The sequence below is a fragment of the Schistocerca gregaria genome, chromosome 10, assembly GCF_023897955.1.
Source record: "Schistocerca gregaria isolate iqSchGreg1 chromosome 10, iqSchGreg1.2, whole genome shotgun sequence".
In the NCBI taxonomy this organism is placed as follows: domain Eukaryota; kingdom Metazoa; phylum Arthropoda; class Insecta; order Orthoptera; family Acrididae; genus Schistocerca; species Schistocerca gregaria.
In genome coordinates this window covers 144,428,683-144,447,645 of record NC_064929.1, presented here as the reverse complement: position 1 = coordinate 144,447,645, position 18,963 = coordinate 144,428,683, and the positions used below count along the sequence as shown (strand labels likewise).

The 18,963-nt window shown below is 39.3% G+C and overlaps 1 protein-coding gene across 1 annotated transcript in view; it reads right to left on the bottom strand.

The window, feature by feature from the left end:
• The window catches only part of LOC126293367 (protein timeless homolog), a 422,426-nt gene that overhangs the window by 377,258 nt on the left and 26,205 nt on the right, over positions 1-18,963 (bottom strand). Inside the window, exons 10-13 of the mRNA XM_049986569.1 lie at positions 17,494-17,626; positions 12,723-12,877; positions 7,429-7,550; positions 4,274-4,436 (exon numbers count right to left, since the gene is read on the bottom strand). Of these exons, the coding sequence (XP_049842526.1) occupies positions 4,274-4,436; positions 7,429-7,550; positions 12,723-12,877; positions 17,494-17,626 (573 nt within the window). The remainder of the gene's footprint in view (positions 1-4,273; positions 4,437-7,428; positions 7,551-12,722; positions 12,878-17,493; positions 17,627-18,963) is intronic.

Sequence of the window (18,963 nt, the reverse complement as noted above, 5' to 3'; positions counted from 1 at the left end):
ACAACATTTTGTAGTTTCCACATTGTCAAAATTAACCCTCCATGAAACTCTTCACAGTGGTCTGCTTAGAAGGGATGTAGAACACTGTATTTGCAGATGTGTACTGTATTACAGTTTGCAATACATTCAATTGTTATGCAATCCATATAACAGAAGATGCTAGATTTTAAAGTGCTCATTACATGCAGATAACGGTAACAAGTGAGAACATCATGTGGCTTATTACAATGAATGGGTTACCAACTTTATGTCCTATGTTTACCTGTACTTGACAGAAATCTTTATACCTGGGCACAGAGCACTATTCATAGCTCTGGGAAAGAATAGAATAATTGTTTGGGAACCACTGTTTCTAATGCCTAAGTTATAGATTTCAGTTCACCCACAACTGGTTTCTACGTTCATTTAAAAAAAAAAAAAAAATGTTTGTCATTACATGTAGCAAGATGTCAGAGTACAAGTATACATTTTCTTGAAAGTTCCGCATATGACCTCATACAGATGACCTGATACCTTCTACAATACAATAATTTCACCTGTCAATGACACTAGAATGTAAAAAGGTTGTTGACTTTTTCCAATTTTTCCACTGTTACGTTTCCACTTCGGATAATTCTGTGTATTTACAAGGAACATTCTTAGCCCAAGGAATGATTATCTGAGCTCCCTGTGGTATGAATATGCGAATGTTGTTGTGGATACTGTTTATGTGTCTTAGGATTCTAACACCGCCATTTCAATGAATACAATCCCTTATACTACTAGCTGTTAATGACGTGGACTGTTCAAATGGAAAGGTAGCATTCACTTGGTGAATGCTATACCGGGTGTCCCATTTATCTTGACCACCCTAAATAACTGTTTGTCCAGGTGCAAATTACAAAATGTTTCATGCAAATGTTCCTTAGCTGTCATAGGGACATCAATCAGCACAATTCCCTTTGTTGTAGCTTTGTTTTTTTACAAAGATATGAACAGCGGTATGACTTTTTTAAATGGCACCCTGTATTTTTTATTTGGTAATTCATTTCCTTTCCTAAAGAACTATTCAAAAATGTATCACAGTGTACCATTTACTGAAACACAATGTTATTAATTGCATAACACAACATTGGCTTTGTGCCTGGGATCACAAACTCGTCCACTGGCTGGAATTGTCAGAAAACATATGACAACCAAGTAAATCCATAACACAAAACTGTCTGACTCTCCTGTACCATTGACCAGGAGTAGAGCATTCAAAGGTGCTCAAAGTGGTGACCCTGGACACCGATACACTGGTGCACTTGTTGAATCAAAGAATTACTTACTGCTTCCAGTGCTGCCTGCTGAAGAGAATTACAAGCAAGCACAATACGTTCCTGTATGTCCTCTGGAGTTGTTGGAATATTGTGATAGACAATGTCTTTAATGCATCCCCAAAGAAAAAAGTCGAGAGGATTTTAACCAGGAAACCTAGCGGGCCAAGTAACTGTTCCTCCTCAGCCAATACATCTGGCAGGATACCTACAGTTCAGAACACGATGTGCACACAAGGCATTATGTGCTAGACATCTGTCGTGTGGTTACCACATAAGCATTCTGGTTCTTAGCAGCAATCCATCCAGAAAAGGAGGTAGAATTTGTCTGTGCAAGTTGGCATACTCTGTGCCGTTTAGGCTACCACTGATGAAATAAGGGTCAATAATTGTAGTACCAAGCATCCCACACCAGACATTAATGCTTGGTTGATGCTGATGTTCCACCTGTCTAAGCAATCGTGAGTTGTCGCTGGACCAATAATGCATGTTCCTTGTATTTACTTGTCCTTTGTTTCAGAAGGGACATTCATTGTAAATAAAACACTCGAGAAGTAGTTCGGGTTGGCGAGGATTTGCTGTTCTGTCCACTGACAGAACTGTGCATGTTTCTGTAAATCATTCCCATGCAATTCTTGATGTAGGTGTACATGGTAAAGATGGAACCGATGACGTGTAAGAATACGATGTACACTGGTTTTAGGAATGCCAATCTCATGTTCAAGCGGTCGTGTGCTCACAGCAACGGAAGCGAGAACAGCAACTTCGACAGTTTCATCCTTGTGAGTGCTACGATGATTGCGTTGTCGTAGGTTGAAACTTCCCGTTTCCTAAAGTGTCACAACAAGACGAGAAAACATCCACCGGGAAGGCGATTTCTTGTCCGGATATCGCTCTCTGTACAGTTCCGCTGCCTGCGTAGCATTTCGTCTACCTTCAACAACAACAACAACAACAACAAAAGAAACGTTATGTCGATGCAGTTTGTAGGAAGGACAGCCTTTACTGTATGCTTGCTCTGCACATCAGTATTTAAAAGGACTAAACTATTGTACTAAATGTACCCATACATAAGAAAACAGTATTGCAATTACTGTTCTGCTAAGTTACATTCCCCGTAAATGAGTAGTATTTCTACCTTCTCTTCGTTGGAGTACATTCTACTGACAACTCTTCAACTGACTATGGTTGATGGAATGACAGGTGTGAATTCTACTTATGTTTACATTTGCCCTCTGTCAACGTCAGCATTTGGATGTGTTCCATTACCCCAAGTAACTCCTTCCACTGATTGTTATGCAATTCCATAACCATACACTAAACGCTCTTTCTGCCTACATATACGCGATTCATCACATTTATTTATGTCAAGGGGCAGTTTCCACTTCCGGCACCAAGCATCGATCCTCTGCAGGTCTTCCTGCAGTCATATATGCCAAATTTCAAAAGTGAAAAATCAGGAGAATTTTAGCAGTGTATTGTGAACTACAACACATCCCTGATGATTAAAGTTGCAATAGTTCAATACCTCTAACAACTCAGTTACATTTGCTTTATTATTTACATGTAAATACTAAATACTGGACATACCTGAGCCTTCGGACTGTATAATTTATCATTCAATATGCTGCACAACATAAATGATGAGCTCTGCAGGCTTCTTTGGATTCACACACAATCAAATGAAGAACTATTGAGAGAACTACAGTTCGAAATTACGATCCGAGAAAACAAATTAACGTCTATTAGAATTCTGTTTTGACATTAACACACTTTTTGCATGAATCAATCACTGTTAAATGATGACACGTTTTAATTTCATAATGCAACCCATATTTGCATCGCGTCTTATATCCGTAAGACATCTTCCCCAAATTTAAATCAATTTTATGCAGGATGTACCTGTTAGGCTTATCAAATAATCTGAACAGTTTATCAGTCTGAATTTGTCAGATTAAGGTAGTTACTTATTCAGCACACCTGTACCTGACTTAGCCTTCTTCAAAAACCCTGAACTAAATTTCTGCTCGAAGCACTTGCCTTTTTGAACTGATTTTAAAATTAAAAATTTCTGCAAAGACGTTTCTGGAAGCATGGACCTCAACTGAGTTTTGCTCTTTGTAACTGTGTTAAAAATTCTCTCACATTCCACATTACTATGTGGAATTGACAAAATAGCCAGCATCACCTTTGCACGTTTATCATATTGAAGAACCCCATCAGCTGATTTCTTATGACCTACCAATGTCCACTGAATATCAATTCTCTCTGCTGCCAAGTTGGTTTCTTCCAGCTGAAAGTTACAGAACTGAGAGTGGAGAATATCAACTTCTGTATCTAAGCGTTCACTTTCGCTAGTCAGAATATTAGTTAACACAGCCAAGTAGCAGCTATACCTTGTCATCCACCAATATATCGAAGGCGCAGGATTTTCAGATAGTAAGGAAAGTATTGAAACTGCTCTGAAAATCAGGAGATCGGTCTACATGGTCAGGAGATCGAGAGGAAGATGGGAAAATCGGGAGTCTCCCGCTTAAATCAGGAGAGTTGGCACGTTTGTGCAGTTCACTACAATTTTATAGCATCGCAAAATTTCTTCACATCAAAATCCTTTCAATGTACATCAACAACAAAAATATTATGTGTCATTACAGCATGAGGATGAAATGGGTTTAAGTTTGTTTTAACTGACATTCAGATTCACCGATGCATTAACTCAGACCAAAGGTACAAATCCACGTCTACATGCCTCAGCCAACAAAAATAGTTCAGTTGAGTTTCAAACAGAGCATCAGAGCTCTTACGTGCTACAACAGTTAAGGTTCATACGGTAGACTCTGCCGCAGATGAAGTTCAGATATTGGCAGGTACATTTTACTTTCAGTTCTCTCCATCCACGTATGGATTATGTGAACTGTGACCATCATAGAAGCTCTGCAGATTGAGAAACATGTTACTAAAATAAAGGTACTTACTTCTGATCATCAATTTCTTTTTGTGATGCTACGTCAAAAGGCACTGCCACTGGAAGTTCTGTTGTATGCTGTAGAGCTACAGACATCTGAGGCCCAAGTTCTTCGTCCCACACCTCTGCCGGTGGCCTGGGTTCGACAGGTGGAGCCGTGACTGTCGCTGGCTCTGGCAGACAAAGAAAACTACTTTTTAGGCCTACTTCAAATGAGCATTTGTATAAAGAGGGCACACAGTTTAGTATGTTTCATTACCACGTGCATCAGGTAGCCCATTAGAAAGTTACGAGTATGACATCCTAAGAGAAACTGCAGACAAGGTACACTGAAGAGCTAAAAAACTGATATTCATGCCCAACATTGTGTAGGGCCCCAGTGAGCACACTGAAGTGCCGAAACACGACGTGGCAGAGACTCGAGTAATGTCTCAAATAGTGTTGGAGGGAATTGACACCATGAATCATGGAGGGCTGTCCATAAATCTGTAAGAGTACAAGAAGGTGCAGATCCCTTCTGAACAGGATGTTGCAAGGCATCCCAGATATGCGCAGTAATGTTCACGTCTGGGCAGTTTGGTGGCCAGCACGAGTGTTTAAGCTCTGAAGAGTGTTCTTGCAGCTGCTCTAGCAATTCTGAATGTGTAGGGTATCGCATTGTCCTGATGGAATTGCCCAAGTCCGTCAGAATGCACAATGGACATGAATGGATGTGGGGATCAGACAGGATGCTTACATACCTGTCACATGTCATACCTAGATGTATCAAGGGTTCTATATCACTCCAACTGCACACACCCCACACCATTTCAGGACCTCAACCAGCTTGACAGTCCCCAGCTGACACGCAGGGTCCATGGATTCATGAGGTGGTCTCCATACCCGTTCACGCCCATCCGGTTGATACAATTTGCAAGAAAATTCATGCGGCCATGAAACATGTTTCCAGTCATCAACAATCCAATGTCGTTGCTGATGGGCCCAGGAACTGAAAACCCATATTGATGGTATTTCATTGAACTGTTCACATACTGACACTTGTTGATGGCCCAGCACTAAAATCTGCAGCAATTTGTGGAAGGGTTGCACATCTGTCATGTTGAATTTCTCTTAAGTCATCATTGGTCCCGTTCTTGCACAATCTTTTTCTGCCTGCAGCGATGTTGAAAATTTGGTGTTTTACCGGATTCCTGATATTCATGGTACACTCGTGAAATCGTCATACAGGAAAATGTCAACTTCTTCACTACCTAGGAATTGCTGTGTCCCATCGCTCGTGCCCCGACTATAACACCACATTCAAACTCCCTTAAATCTTGATAACCTGCCATTGTAGCGGCAGTAACCGACCGAACAACTTGTTTTCTTAGATAGGCATTGCTGAACATTGCGCCGTATTCTGTCTGTTTACATATCTCTATATTTGAATATGCATGTCAATACCAGTTTCTTTGGCATTTCAGTTTATATGCTTCTAATACTAGAAAGCACAGTTGTGAATTTTATACGAGAAGCACCTGATGAATTTCCTCTGCAGTAGAGTGCTCATCTTAAACTTCCCAGCAGATCAAAACTGTGTGCCAGTGGCATATATAAATGATTAAGAGTTACAATTCTCTGTGAGATGCAGAAGGGTCACACAAGTGTATCAGTGTTCTTCATGTTTAGCACTATTTCCATGCCTTGTAAACTGTATACGGGGCATAAACAGTGTCGGATGTTGAGTGATTTCTGTGAAGAGCACAAGATGTCTCGTACTCGTCTGAGACAGCGTTATTAGCATCTGATAGAGTAATGCCCAACTCCCTTACATTTGCATACCAGTGTCTGAAGTATGGCTAATACTGTACTTGAAAAGATTATTGCTCTTGTATGAAAATATATTACTACTTACAGCACAAGGAGATTTTCTGATGCACTTCAGGTAATTTTTTTTTGCAGTCACATTGCCTTTTACACCCATTGTGAAACCCATAGTTTTTATGAACACTTGTCCGGGGGTAAATTGGTAGTACCATGTCTTTGTGTAGACTTTTTTATCTGTATTGTTAGAATGTTGGCTAGGCATCCACTTTCTCATTGCCCCTACAAATGTTATGAACTCTTGCTTCTAGGCTGAGTTTTAGGGACATCGACATGCCAGTCTCATTTATAGTGTGGTGCAGTTGTAGTGAACCTGATTTCTGGAAGAAAAGTTCTCAGTTAATGTTTGAATTTTACATTGGTTGCTGATGTTCACTGCACCCATATATCTTGGAAGCATGAGCCACTGTGCACATGACTTTCCAGTTTTTGTCATTAGCACAGACATTTTGTTGTTGTTCATCATCATTATAGCCCCAGGTAACTAGACTAAACCAAGAGCCTAACACCACCTCAGAATAACTATCACTCGGCTTAGGCACAGTTTTGGCATTAAAAGATTTCTTATCATGACGTGTGTATTCCTGAGTCAGCCCTTTCTTCATCTGAGCATGCTTAATTAACTTTTGAGCACCTTTCTTTTCTCCTGCCTTCTATTATAATAAAGCTTTAGTTTGCCCCCCCCCCTTTTTTTTTCCCCCCGGCTATCAGCGCTCTACAATGTGGCTCTCAGTCATTAGCGTCTTGATCCAAGGTTTGATGTGACTTTCCAGTCCCTTCAAGCACCTGTATGTGCTGTGGCTTTCTCCACACGTCCTCCTCCTCCTTTTTTAAATCTCCTTATGAATTTTTTTTTAAATTAAAAAAAATGTGTTAAAGGTACAGAACTCTTAAAAAAAGTTAGTTTGTCTCACTGCTCCTGTTTCAGTGGGGAGTCAATCCAAATTCTAATTTTTTCAAAGAAATTTACCTAAAGAACCAATGATCTGTTACAGAAGTGGTCAGTCACATAGGTTTCCTACTGTTGGAAACCATGTGAGAACAAGCATTAAGATCCATAAAGAAATCAATAGCACTGGCAATTTTCACTAGAAAATTATAAGTGACATCACTGGTTTTGAAATCAGCTGTTTACAGTTCAGCAAACACATAGCATTAATGAATAGCTCACATTAACATAAACCACAATGGAATATTGAGGATGAAATAATGACAATATTACAAAATGGACTGATTGCTGCTCAAGTGAGTAGCAATTTATCCTTCTCACAATATTAACATAAATCACAACAGAGCACTTACTCTTCTTGCGCTTTGGCTTCGATCTCACTGGTTTCTGTACCACAATTGTTCCCTTTGCAGAAAACTGCTCCAACATCCTGAGGAAGATGTGTGCTGTCACTACCAGGTCTCGCAAATAGGCCCTGCAAACAGATTCTATAAATTGCTGGCCCTTTTCAATCACTACAAAGAGTGACACAATGTTATAAAGTATGGCTGAATATAGTGAGTTGCAAAAGTACAGACTACAAGAGAAGTCTGCAAAAAAACACTAATATCAGAAAGGATCTAAGGCACGGATTTTGTCTTTCGCCCCTACTGTTCTATCAGTAAAGTGATGATGGAACTGTAAGAAAGGTTCAGAGTGGGATAAAAATTCAGGGTGAAAAGAATTAATAACATGGATTGAGAGAAAAACAAAGGGAGACAAAAGTAAAAAGCAGTAGCAGAATTGAGACTACTGATAAACTGAAATGGAATGATCATATAAAGTTGATCGTCAGTAAAGCAGATGCCAGACTGAGATTCATTGGAAGAATCCTAAGGAAATGCAATCCGAGAACAAAGGAAGTAGGTTACAGTACGCTTGTTCGCCCACTGCTTGAATACTGCTCAGCAGTGTGGGATCCGCACCAGATAGGGTTGATAGAAGAGATAGAGAAGATCCAACGGAGAGCAGCGCGCTTCGTTACAGGATCATTTAGTAATCACGAAAGCGTTACAGAGATGATAGATAAACTCCAGTGGAAGACTCTGCAGGAGAGACGCTCAGTAGCTCGGTACTGGCTTTTGTTAAAGTTTCGAGAACGTACCTTCACCGAGGGGTGAAGCAGTATGTTGCTCCCTCCTATGTATATCTCGCGAAGAGACCATGAGGATAAAACCAGAGAGATTAGAGCCCACACAGAAGCATACCAACAATCCTTCTTTCCACGTACAATACGAGACTGGAATAGAAGGGAGAACCGATAGAGGTACTCAGGGTACCCTCCGCCACACACCGTCAGGTGGCTTGCGGAGTATGGATGTAGATGTAGAACATCAAAACTCCACCCAACAGTTTGCACCCCCTCAGTCCTATAATCTCCTCCCCATTCTCATCTCTCATCCTGCTTATATGCTGCCCTCTGCAAATACATCTGTCCATCTTTCCCCACTCCTCTCCTTTTTTTCCCAGCTCCCTGCCACACAACCTCCTGACGCTGTGCCTGTTGACATTCTAGGCCCTGCACACTCCACCTGGAAGTGTTCGTTTCTCTCCCCAACTGTACACTACTATCCCCTCCTCTGTCCCCTCCAGACTGCTGCTTGCATCCCACATGATAGATCTTTTAATTGTGCCTGTCTGCAATCTAACATGCCTTCTTTACGGTAAGTAGCCATCTGTCTTTTCCTACATTGTTGATATTCCTACCTAGAGTTTCCATTGTTTGAGTGGTGTTTAGATTGGATTTGGGTGGAGCAAGTCACTGTCACTCTAAGCTCACATTCCAAATTTTTGCCTAAAAAATTGCACACTTAATCCATATTGTGCTGTTTACAGACTCACGGTACGCTACAGTTATTTGCAAAGGAAATAAAACACATAAGAATTTAAGCACAATATAGTTACAAAAAGAAACTTGCTAATAACATACTCTATCTCATAAAAGCCATCAGCAATCAACAAAATTCTTAGCAACTAAATACAGGACATGTTTTATGCTGTTATCTCCTCTAAGAAGTCTAGAAACTCATTTGGCATCAATGCTCAATGCTTGGAACTCTGGTACTTTCCCGAGTACAACTACAACAGTTCAACTGTTATACCAATGGTTCCTGTATTTACATTCTTCCTGTGTTTGGCCTGCACCCTTTGTGACTGAAGCACTTTTTGTGTTTTCCCAAGACCCTCTAACCTAAAAAACCACTCAGTCCATACCACACGGTTCCTGCTACCTATGTAGGTAGCCTACAGTGTGTAGTGAACTCCTGACCTACTCAGCAGAACCCGAAGCCCAACCACCCAATGCCGCAAGCTGAGGAATCTGCAGCCTACAAGGTCAAAACTTTTGCAAAGAATCTAATGATCTTCTGGAAGGATAGGCTATACACAACTGGCAATGGCATGTTTGTTGCTGTTAGAAGTAGTTACCTTGTCACAAAACTGAAGTACAGAGTTCCTGTGAGTTAGTATAGGCAGAGGTCATTCTTGGCAATTGGAATAAAATAATAATTTGGTCCTTTTACCAACCTCCCAACTCAGATAATACAATTGCTGAAAGGTTCAACGGAAACTTTATTTCAAACACGTGCCCAGCTCATACAATTATAGTTGGCGGTGACTTTAATTTACCCTCGATACGTTTGCGGAAAAACATGTTTAATTCCAGAGGTACGCATAAAACGTCATCCGAAATTGTTCTAAATGCCTTTCCTGAAAATTATTTAGGGCAATTAGTTCATGAGCCCTTGCGAATAGTAAACAATTGTGAAATCACACTTGACCTCTTAGCAACAAATAATACTGAGTTGATAACAAGCCTCAAAATGGATACAGGGATTAGTGAACAGAGGATTGTCGTAACGAGACTGATTATTGTAACCCCCAAATCCTCCAAAAATAAACGAAAAATATACCTATTCAAAAACGCAGGTAAAAATTCACTTGACACCTTCCTGAGAGACAATCTCCAATCCTTCCAAATTAACAATATAAGTGCAGACCAAATGCGATTTGAACTCAAAGAAATAGTATTGGCAGCAATTTTGAGATTTATACCAAATAAATAAACAAACAATGGAGCTGATCCTCCTTGGTACACAAAAGAGGTCAGGACACTGTTGCAGAAACAATGAAAAAAACCTTGCAAAATTTTAAAAGGCACATAATCTCAAACATTGGCAATCTTTTACGGAAGCTCGAAATTTAGCTTCAGTGCAAAATGCTTGTAATAGTTTCCACAACAAAACTTTGTCTCGAAACCTGGCAGAAAATCCAAAGTGATTCTGGTCATGTGTGAAGTATGCCAGCTGCAAGACGCACTCAATGCCTCCTCTGCATGATAGCAATGGAGATACTGTCAATGACAGTGCTGCTTAAGCAGAGTTACTAATAACAGCCTTACGAAATTCCTTCACCAAAGAAGATTAAGTAAATATTCCAGAATTGGAATCAAGAACAGCTGCCAACATGAGTAATGTAGAAGTAGATATCCTCAGAGTAGTGAAGCAACTTAAAACACTTTAAAAAAAGCAAGTCTTCTGGTCCAGACTGTATACTAATTAGGTTCCTTTCAGAGTATGCCAATGCAATAGCTCCATACGCAACAATCACACACAACCGCTCATCGACGAAAGATCCGTACCCAACGAATGGAAAGTTGCACAGATCACACCAATATTCAAGAGAGGTAGTAGGAGTAACCCACTAAATTATAGGCCCACATCATTATCATCAATATGCAGCAGGATTTTGGAACATATATTGTGTTCAAACATTATAAATTACCTTGAAGAAAATGGTCTATCTACACACATCAACACGGATTTAGAAAACATTGTTGTTTTAAAACACAACTAGCTTTTTACTCGCACATAGTGTTGAATGCTATTGATAAGGGATTTCAGATCGATTCCTTATTTCTGGAGTTCCAGAAGGCTTTTGACACTGTGCCACACAAGCTGCTTGTAGTGAAATTGCGTGCTTATGGAATATTGTCTCAGCTATGCGACTGGCTTCATGATTTCCTGTCAGAGGGGTCACAGTTCATAGTGATTGACGGAAAGTCGTCAAGTAAAACAGAAGTGATTTCTGCGGTTCAGGTAGTGTTATAGGCCCTTTGCTGTTTCCTGATGGCCCTTTGCTGTTTCCTGATCTATATAAACAATTTGGGAGACAATCTGAGTTGATGTCTTAGGTTTCTGCAGATGACGCTGTCTTTTATTGACAAGTAAAGTCATCACAAGATCAAACTAATTGCAAAACGCTTTAGTATCTGTATGGTGTGAAAATTGGCAACTGACATAAAATAATGAAAAGTGTGAGGTCATCCATTAGAGGTCTAAAAGGGATCTGTTAAGCTTCATTTACACAATAAATCAGTCAAATCCAAAGACCATAAATTCAACTAAACACCTAGGAATTACAATTAAGAACTAAAATTGGAAGGAACACATACAAAATGTTGTGGGGAAGGCTAACCAAAGACTGCATTTTATTAACAGAACCCTTATAAGATTAACAGGTCTGCTAAGGAGACTGCCTACAGTACACTTGTCTGTCCTCTTTTAGAATACTGCTGCACAGTGTGGGATCCTTACCAGTTAGGATTGACAGAGTACATTGAGAAAGTTCATAGAAGGGCAGCACATTTTGTATTATCGCAGAATGGGGAGAGAGCATCACTGAAATGATACAGGATTTGGGATGGACATCATTAAAACATAGGCTTTTTTTCACTGCGGAGGAATCTTCTCACGAAATTCCAATCACCACATTTATCCTCTGAATGGTAAAATGTTTTGCTGATGCCGACCTACATATGGAGAAACGATCACCATGATAAAATAAGGGAAATCAGAGCTCGCATGGAAAGATATAGGTGTTCATTATTTCTGCATGCTATAAGAGATTAGAATAATAGTGGACTGCGGAGGTGGTTTGATGAACCCTCTGCCAGGTACCTGAATGTGATTTGCAGAGTACATGTGCAGATACACATGCAAAACATTAGCCTGAATGAAATGTGCCTTCAAAATGTCCAAATATATACTGTGTACAAACCATGCCATTACTTAAATCCATGTGGGATGTGTATGAAATGAATCCTGATAATTTGAATACTGTAATCCATTCATTATTGAGAAATATATTTTGCAGTGGATCCATCTCAGAGTCTTTAACTGTAAGCTTCGTCTGACTAGTTTTCTACGTGTTTATTTCTTTTTGCACCACATAACAATGTGTTTTTCACTGCCAGTGTGATCTGATTACAAACCTACTGCTGGTAATTCGAGCTTGTTGCCTAGGTCAAAATTAACCAGTTTTATATAAAAAAGGTAATAACATTAACACATTGTTGGCTGCTAAAAACCATTCCCACTTCACCATATTAATTTCCATGATCACTCGCCAAAGATGTTACCAAGATGTACATCAAGCACGGACGTTCCTTCACACATGTTTACAAATTTTGTATGAGATAGTCAAGTTTCACAAAAAAACATATTTTTAAGTGGTTTTACATTGCTTAATCCATGTGTGTATCTTGAGCAACCTTTTTAAATGCTAATAAATCTAACTAAATAATACACAGCTTTAAAATCAGACAAACCTTGACATTTTTGTTTCTGAGAAATTAATCAGCAATGTGAAAATGAGCTCTCGGTATTCAATGACATAGAAGATATTGCTCTTTATGACTCTTGAGGAGTTCCTCACCACTGCATCGTCAGACTTGTCCATGGCTATTAAGGTCATCAGAAGTTCCTGAAACATGTAAAAATATGATTTAAAATAAATGAACATTATATCACTGACGCTAGCAATAATACAGAAACTATGCGTGTCACAACTGTTGAAATTCATACCGTCGCATTCAAAGCAAGTGAAGGTGAGTTCCCCACAACAACCAATAGAATTGGACATATCTTTTGAAGCTGCCAGCCCATTACCTGATGTCAACAGCTGCAGATGACGAAAAATAGAGCAGACAGTAATTCAACAAACCACAGTATAAATTAACCAGCATTCATTCTCTCTAGGCAGCTGCATGATGTATTGTAAAGAGTATCTTGTACTGGTATTACTGGCCCCTTTTCCAACCGTTTCTCAGGTGTTGTTCGAGTAGAACAATTCATATCGGTTATGATAGTTTTCCACTGAATTGTTCTTTCACCTTCTCTTTGAAGAGCCTCCTAATATGTTATCTTGTTGGTCCACTCCATGTTTTTCAATTTTTTCCAAAGGCTTTTCCAAACTTTAGAGGCAATTATATTGTGACACTCCACATCCCCTCAATGCCTGACCAATGCACATTTCACCTCTACTTTAATGTGATTATCTCTGGTAATATTCCTTTAGAGGTAAGTAAATCAACTGATCTCCCCTACGACAATAGTACAATCATACGAGGCATAAAACAAAATTTGTGACCACACTGACGATTTCTTGGTAGGGATGATGTAGCACACTACTACAAATGGAGGATTTATCAGCAGAAGTATAAGTAACTTCTGTTGTGCAACAAGGAAGTGTTTTGGCACCCTTGCTGTTATGTTGTATGAGGTGGGATAAGAAAATAATGGGAATTTTTGTTTTTCATACAGTCTTTATTCATCAACATCAACTTTGTTTCCTGCAAAGTAATCCCCCTCTGCTGTTTACAGAGCATATCAGTTCCAAGGACACGTATCTCACGTCTTATAACATTGCTTAAGGATGCAGAACTTATACCAAATGAGCCAAACACCAGAAACTGAAAGTATATTTATAAAAAGGCAGCAGGAATAATAACAGGTTTGTTTGGCTTCCAAGGCCTCAAATCAGCACACATCCCACAACAAAACAAAAAATCCATTCTGGAAACAGTCCCAAAGGCTGTGGGTAAGCCATGTGTCGAAAATATCCTTTTTTTTGGAGTGCTAGTCCGGACAAGGGATTCAGGAGAACTTCCGTCAACTTTGAAAAGTACATGAAGAGATACTGGTGGACATAAAGCTGAAGGGAAAGCTGTAGGGAAATCACAAAAAACCTAAATCTGGATGGCAAGACAGGGATATGAACCATCTTCCTCCCGACTGCAAGTCCACCCGAGTCCAGTGCGCTAACAACTGCACGACCTTGCCTGGTTCGTCACTTAAAAGTTGGTTCTAGGCTTTCACAGGATAGTTTGGGTTTTACTTCAAGTGTCTGCCACTTCAGATCTTTCAGGATCCCTGTAACACACTCCCATGGTTCAAACAAACCTGTGGCCATTTATGCTGCCCTTGTATGTATACATTCAATATCACCTGTTAGTCCAATTTGGTATCGACCCCACACACTAGGATTGGGTCGCATGACCATTTTGCATGCAATCTCCTTTGTAGACTGACTGCATTTCCCCGGCATTCTACCAATGAACTGCAGTCAACATCCTGTTTTACCTATAACTGAGCTTATGTGATCATTCCATTTAATATACCATGTATTTGTCCCTACAGATCTTAACATCCATACATTTGTATGAGTTGGTCAGTTTCAACTCTGACTCATTCATGTTGTAGTCATAGGATACTGCATTTCCCCCCCTCTTGTGAAGTGCAAAATTTTACATTTCTGAACATTTAAAGCAAGTTGCCGATCTTTGCACCACCTTAAATATGTGGTAGACTTCCCAGTGGTTTTTAGAGTTCGGATATAGAGTTCATTTCCAATAATAAAACACATCTTTTTCTTTCTTTCTTTCTTTTTTTTCTTTCTTTTTTTGAGAAAGAGGGTCAACAACTTAAGTGTGGCAGTATTAATATAACTGTTAAAATGACACTCTTACTGAGTCATACTTATTAAGCGATTCTTACAATCCGCACCAGACCCTGTTAAATTTTTACTGCAGTAGGGTACACGAACTGAAATGTGAGTTTTGACCATTCATCTCATTTTTGGATCACAATGAGAAAACTGTTCACCTGTAATTCACTAACACACAATATTTTTCTTCTTGCATTTCTGTAATTTAAACAAACTAATGGCATTTGTGTCTTGTCACTGTAACAGGCAACCTGAAAGCTGTCTCAAAACTTAATTCATTTTGGGATGAATCTTTTTTTGAGCTATAGAGGGAGAGAAAGGGGGGAGGAGGGGTTTGTGTGTGTCCGAAAGCTAGTAAATTTTTCAGTCTTGTTAAGATGTCCATCAACAACTAACTGCTTCCGCTATTTGATCAGTTGTTACATGTACTCCTAAATTATGAGTCACAAGCATGGCTCATTGTGATTAGAGTATTACTCACACATCTGCAACTTCTTCATTCAACAATATACTGTCACAACCATTCTGCACTACAGCCATGACTCATTAACAGCTCTATTCATGGTTAGAGTTACTTAAGGTTGGAACTTAGTCATTCCTTGGGTACCAGCTAATATGGGTGGACTGCTGAAGGCAGCTGTTTGACCGCACATGCAGTGCCACCACTCCAATGTAGAACCAATAACGTATTAAGTACTGTGAGTGTGCCTGTGTGTGTACTTGACTGCAGGCCGGTATTAGCATATTATACAAATATACATGAAAATGAAGTATAATAATATTTTATTTAATTTGGTGTGCAGTTGCATGAGGTCATCAGCAATGAATAAAAATCAAGTTATCCAGAGATACTTTTCTGTAAGAGACTAAAGTAATAAAATTACACAGTGCAATAGTTGTGAAACACTGTGTTACAAGACAACTGAATAACCTGAGAAAAGACCTGGTGTAAAAGTATCTAATATAATACAAGTATCTAATATAATACAAGAAGAACAACTTTGCTTCCGTCGTTTTTCCCCCAATATTGAGGGTTTAAAACTGGTTACACATGCATCATTCAAAGTATTTTCCAGCATTGGCCACTACTTTCTCGCATCTTTCAGGCAGTGTATGATTCCCACGTCGAAAAAATTGTTCATCTTTTGAAGCAATCCACTAATCGATCCAATTTCTTCGTGAGATCAGAAGTGTTGGTCAGCCAGGCCATGTGCTATTGATTTAAACAGGTGACAGTCAGAGGGAGAAATGTACGGAGAATACAGCGGGTGAGGTAGGACTTCTCATTTTAACGTTTCCAAGTATGTTTTGACCTCTCTTGCAACATGGGGTCAAGCGTTGTCGTGCCGCAAGATAACTTTACCGTGCCTCTCGCTGTATTGCGGCTGTTTGTCTTTTAATGCCCTGCTCAAACGCATTAATTGCGTTCGATGACAAGTACCTGTGATTGTTTCACTTGGTTTTAACACCTCATAGTACACAACGCCGTGCTGATCCCATTAAATGCAGAGCAATTATCTTGGAGCCATAAATATTCGGTATGGCTGTTGACGTGGAAGCATGACCAGGATATCCCCATGATTTTTTGCATTTAGGGTTATCGTAATGAACCCACTTTTTGTCCCCAATCACAATGCGACGCAGAAATCCCTGTAACACCTCCGGCAAACGATGAGAACTGGGCTTGTAAACTGACATTTTCAATCAAGAACAACCTTATGTTGCACACACACAGCAATGTCTCCAATTCTGCATCTTCGAAAACATTCTCTCTTCCACCACTATGCCGGTCTACGAAGTTAAAATCACCGTTCTTGAAGTATTGAAACCACTCACAACATGTTCTTTCACTAATAACGTCCTTACCATATGTACTTGAGAGCATACGATAGACTCGGCCGCTGTTTTCTTTATATTGAAACAAACAGTAACACCTCCCACAAATGAAGAGAATTGGGCACGTAAACTGACGTTTTCAATCAAGAACAACTTTACGTTGCACACACAAATCAACTAATGTTTGAATGAGGTTATTTTGACCGAGGTTCAAGCTAACTGCCTGACGTCTACGATCTGTTTCTTTCGACCGCTACTTACCTTACTTGCCACCTATCGGCAAATGGCAGAAGTAAAGTTGTACACCTTGTAGAAAAGCGATGTTAAATCTTCCATAAAATAAAATTCAATATGATTTCCATAACAACATAAAACACTCAGAAAAAAGTGCTACAGTAATGTGAATATTTCGCTAGTTTCAGTGTACTTCAAGGCCAATGTGTAGAGTGAAAATTATTTAGTAGGAATGTATTACCTGGTTGGAAATGGATCTTTGTAATCTAGTTTTCATAACTAGTAGTTTATCCTATCCCCTCTACAAGCACTCAGCAATGCAAATGAGAAAAGCAAGTATGCTCTAAGGCCGAAGTATCCATTCACACTGTTGTAAACATTTTATTGATGGCTCATACAACATCCTTGCGTTGAAGTACAGGACAGAATAATTCTCTAATGTGAAATCAACATTCCTCAGAGCTGCACATTTAGACATGTTACATGGGAATAAATGAACTGCCTATGCAAACAGTTGTACCAACCTGGTAGGCCTTTAGCGCCACATGCATACGGCGAGACCAGAGTGAAATTTTCTTCTTGTCGCATACCATGTTGGCGTAGCAGCTTTCCATCTGGGTTTGCACAAAGTGGAATGTTTGAACTGACATTGTCTCACTGCACAAACAGAAAAAAATGTGGTTTAGTAATGGTTTCATATAAAATGTTTCAAAACTCTGTGAATCGGCAACTGAGTTGCTGATGTAAGAAAGCATGTAAATCACACATAGTTTAATTTACTGCAAAGTGAAACTTCTTCCTGGAAACACTTCCACAGACTACATTTAAGCTATTTCTCTGCCATATCCTTTCTCCCAGGAGTGCTAGTCCCACAACTTCCACAGAACAACTTCTGTGAATCTGGAAGGTAGCGGATGAGGTACTGGTGGAAATAAAAATGTGGGAGTAGGCTGAGAGTCGTGCTCGCGTGGCTCAGCCAGTAAAGTATTTTTGTACAAAAAGCAATGTTCCGGGTTTTAGTCCCGATCCCATATACAGTTTAAATCTTCTAGGAAATTTGTAATCTATATTTAATGCAAAATTTAAACATCTACAACATGTAATGTGCATTGCAGATATCCCGTTCCACAATGAGCACTGATCTGCAGTTCTACTGCTGGGTTTTCAGAAAACATCTCTATAATTTCAGACACTTGTGCAATTTGTAGTGTCCTGCTGAACAAACTGAAAGTACACAACACCAGAGTGTGAGATGTATAGCTAAAAACAACTATATCCAAAAATTATATAAAATAATGAATAACTAAATAATGTTATATATAAACACCTTTTTTAACATATTCGCAAATACTTTTTGTTTCTCCTACAAAATACAGCTTTTGTGACTTACACACTTTTCTGTATCGACATTTGAATCGTCACTAAACAGCTAGAAACAAGGCTTCATTCTATTCCTTGTTGCAGGTTGTTCTGTATTTCAGCAGTTAGCCACAACTCCCCTTCTTCGCATAAATAATATTATAAGCAAGATCATCACATATGGAAGTCCACTATGTAGCTAACATAAAATATATCTACAACAAATGATCAACTAATTAACAATACGTCTAACATGGAAAGAGAAATCTACTAGCCCAGTAATAGCAGAAACACAGAACGACCTTTTGATGGGCTCATAAACATCATAAAAAGCTCTGTTTGGCCTCCTATTCCACTTTCACACCTCTCTCATTATACTGATCTTCAGATAGGATTGGTAGCACACTTTCACTCAGTACTGTTCTATGACATAATCAGCTAAAATTTTTCAGAGTATAGAATATATGGACTCAGGGATGTACCGGGTGGTTGTAATAACACTGACAGTGTTCCGAGTGCTGCAGTTTGGACTGTATGCATCGCAGGAAGCTGAAATGACATAGGTATGTTCGTTAATTGGTGCGCTCAAAGAGTACGCTTAAATAATAATAATGATAGTACTAGTTTCTGGTACC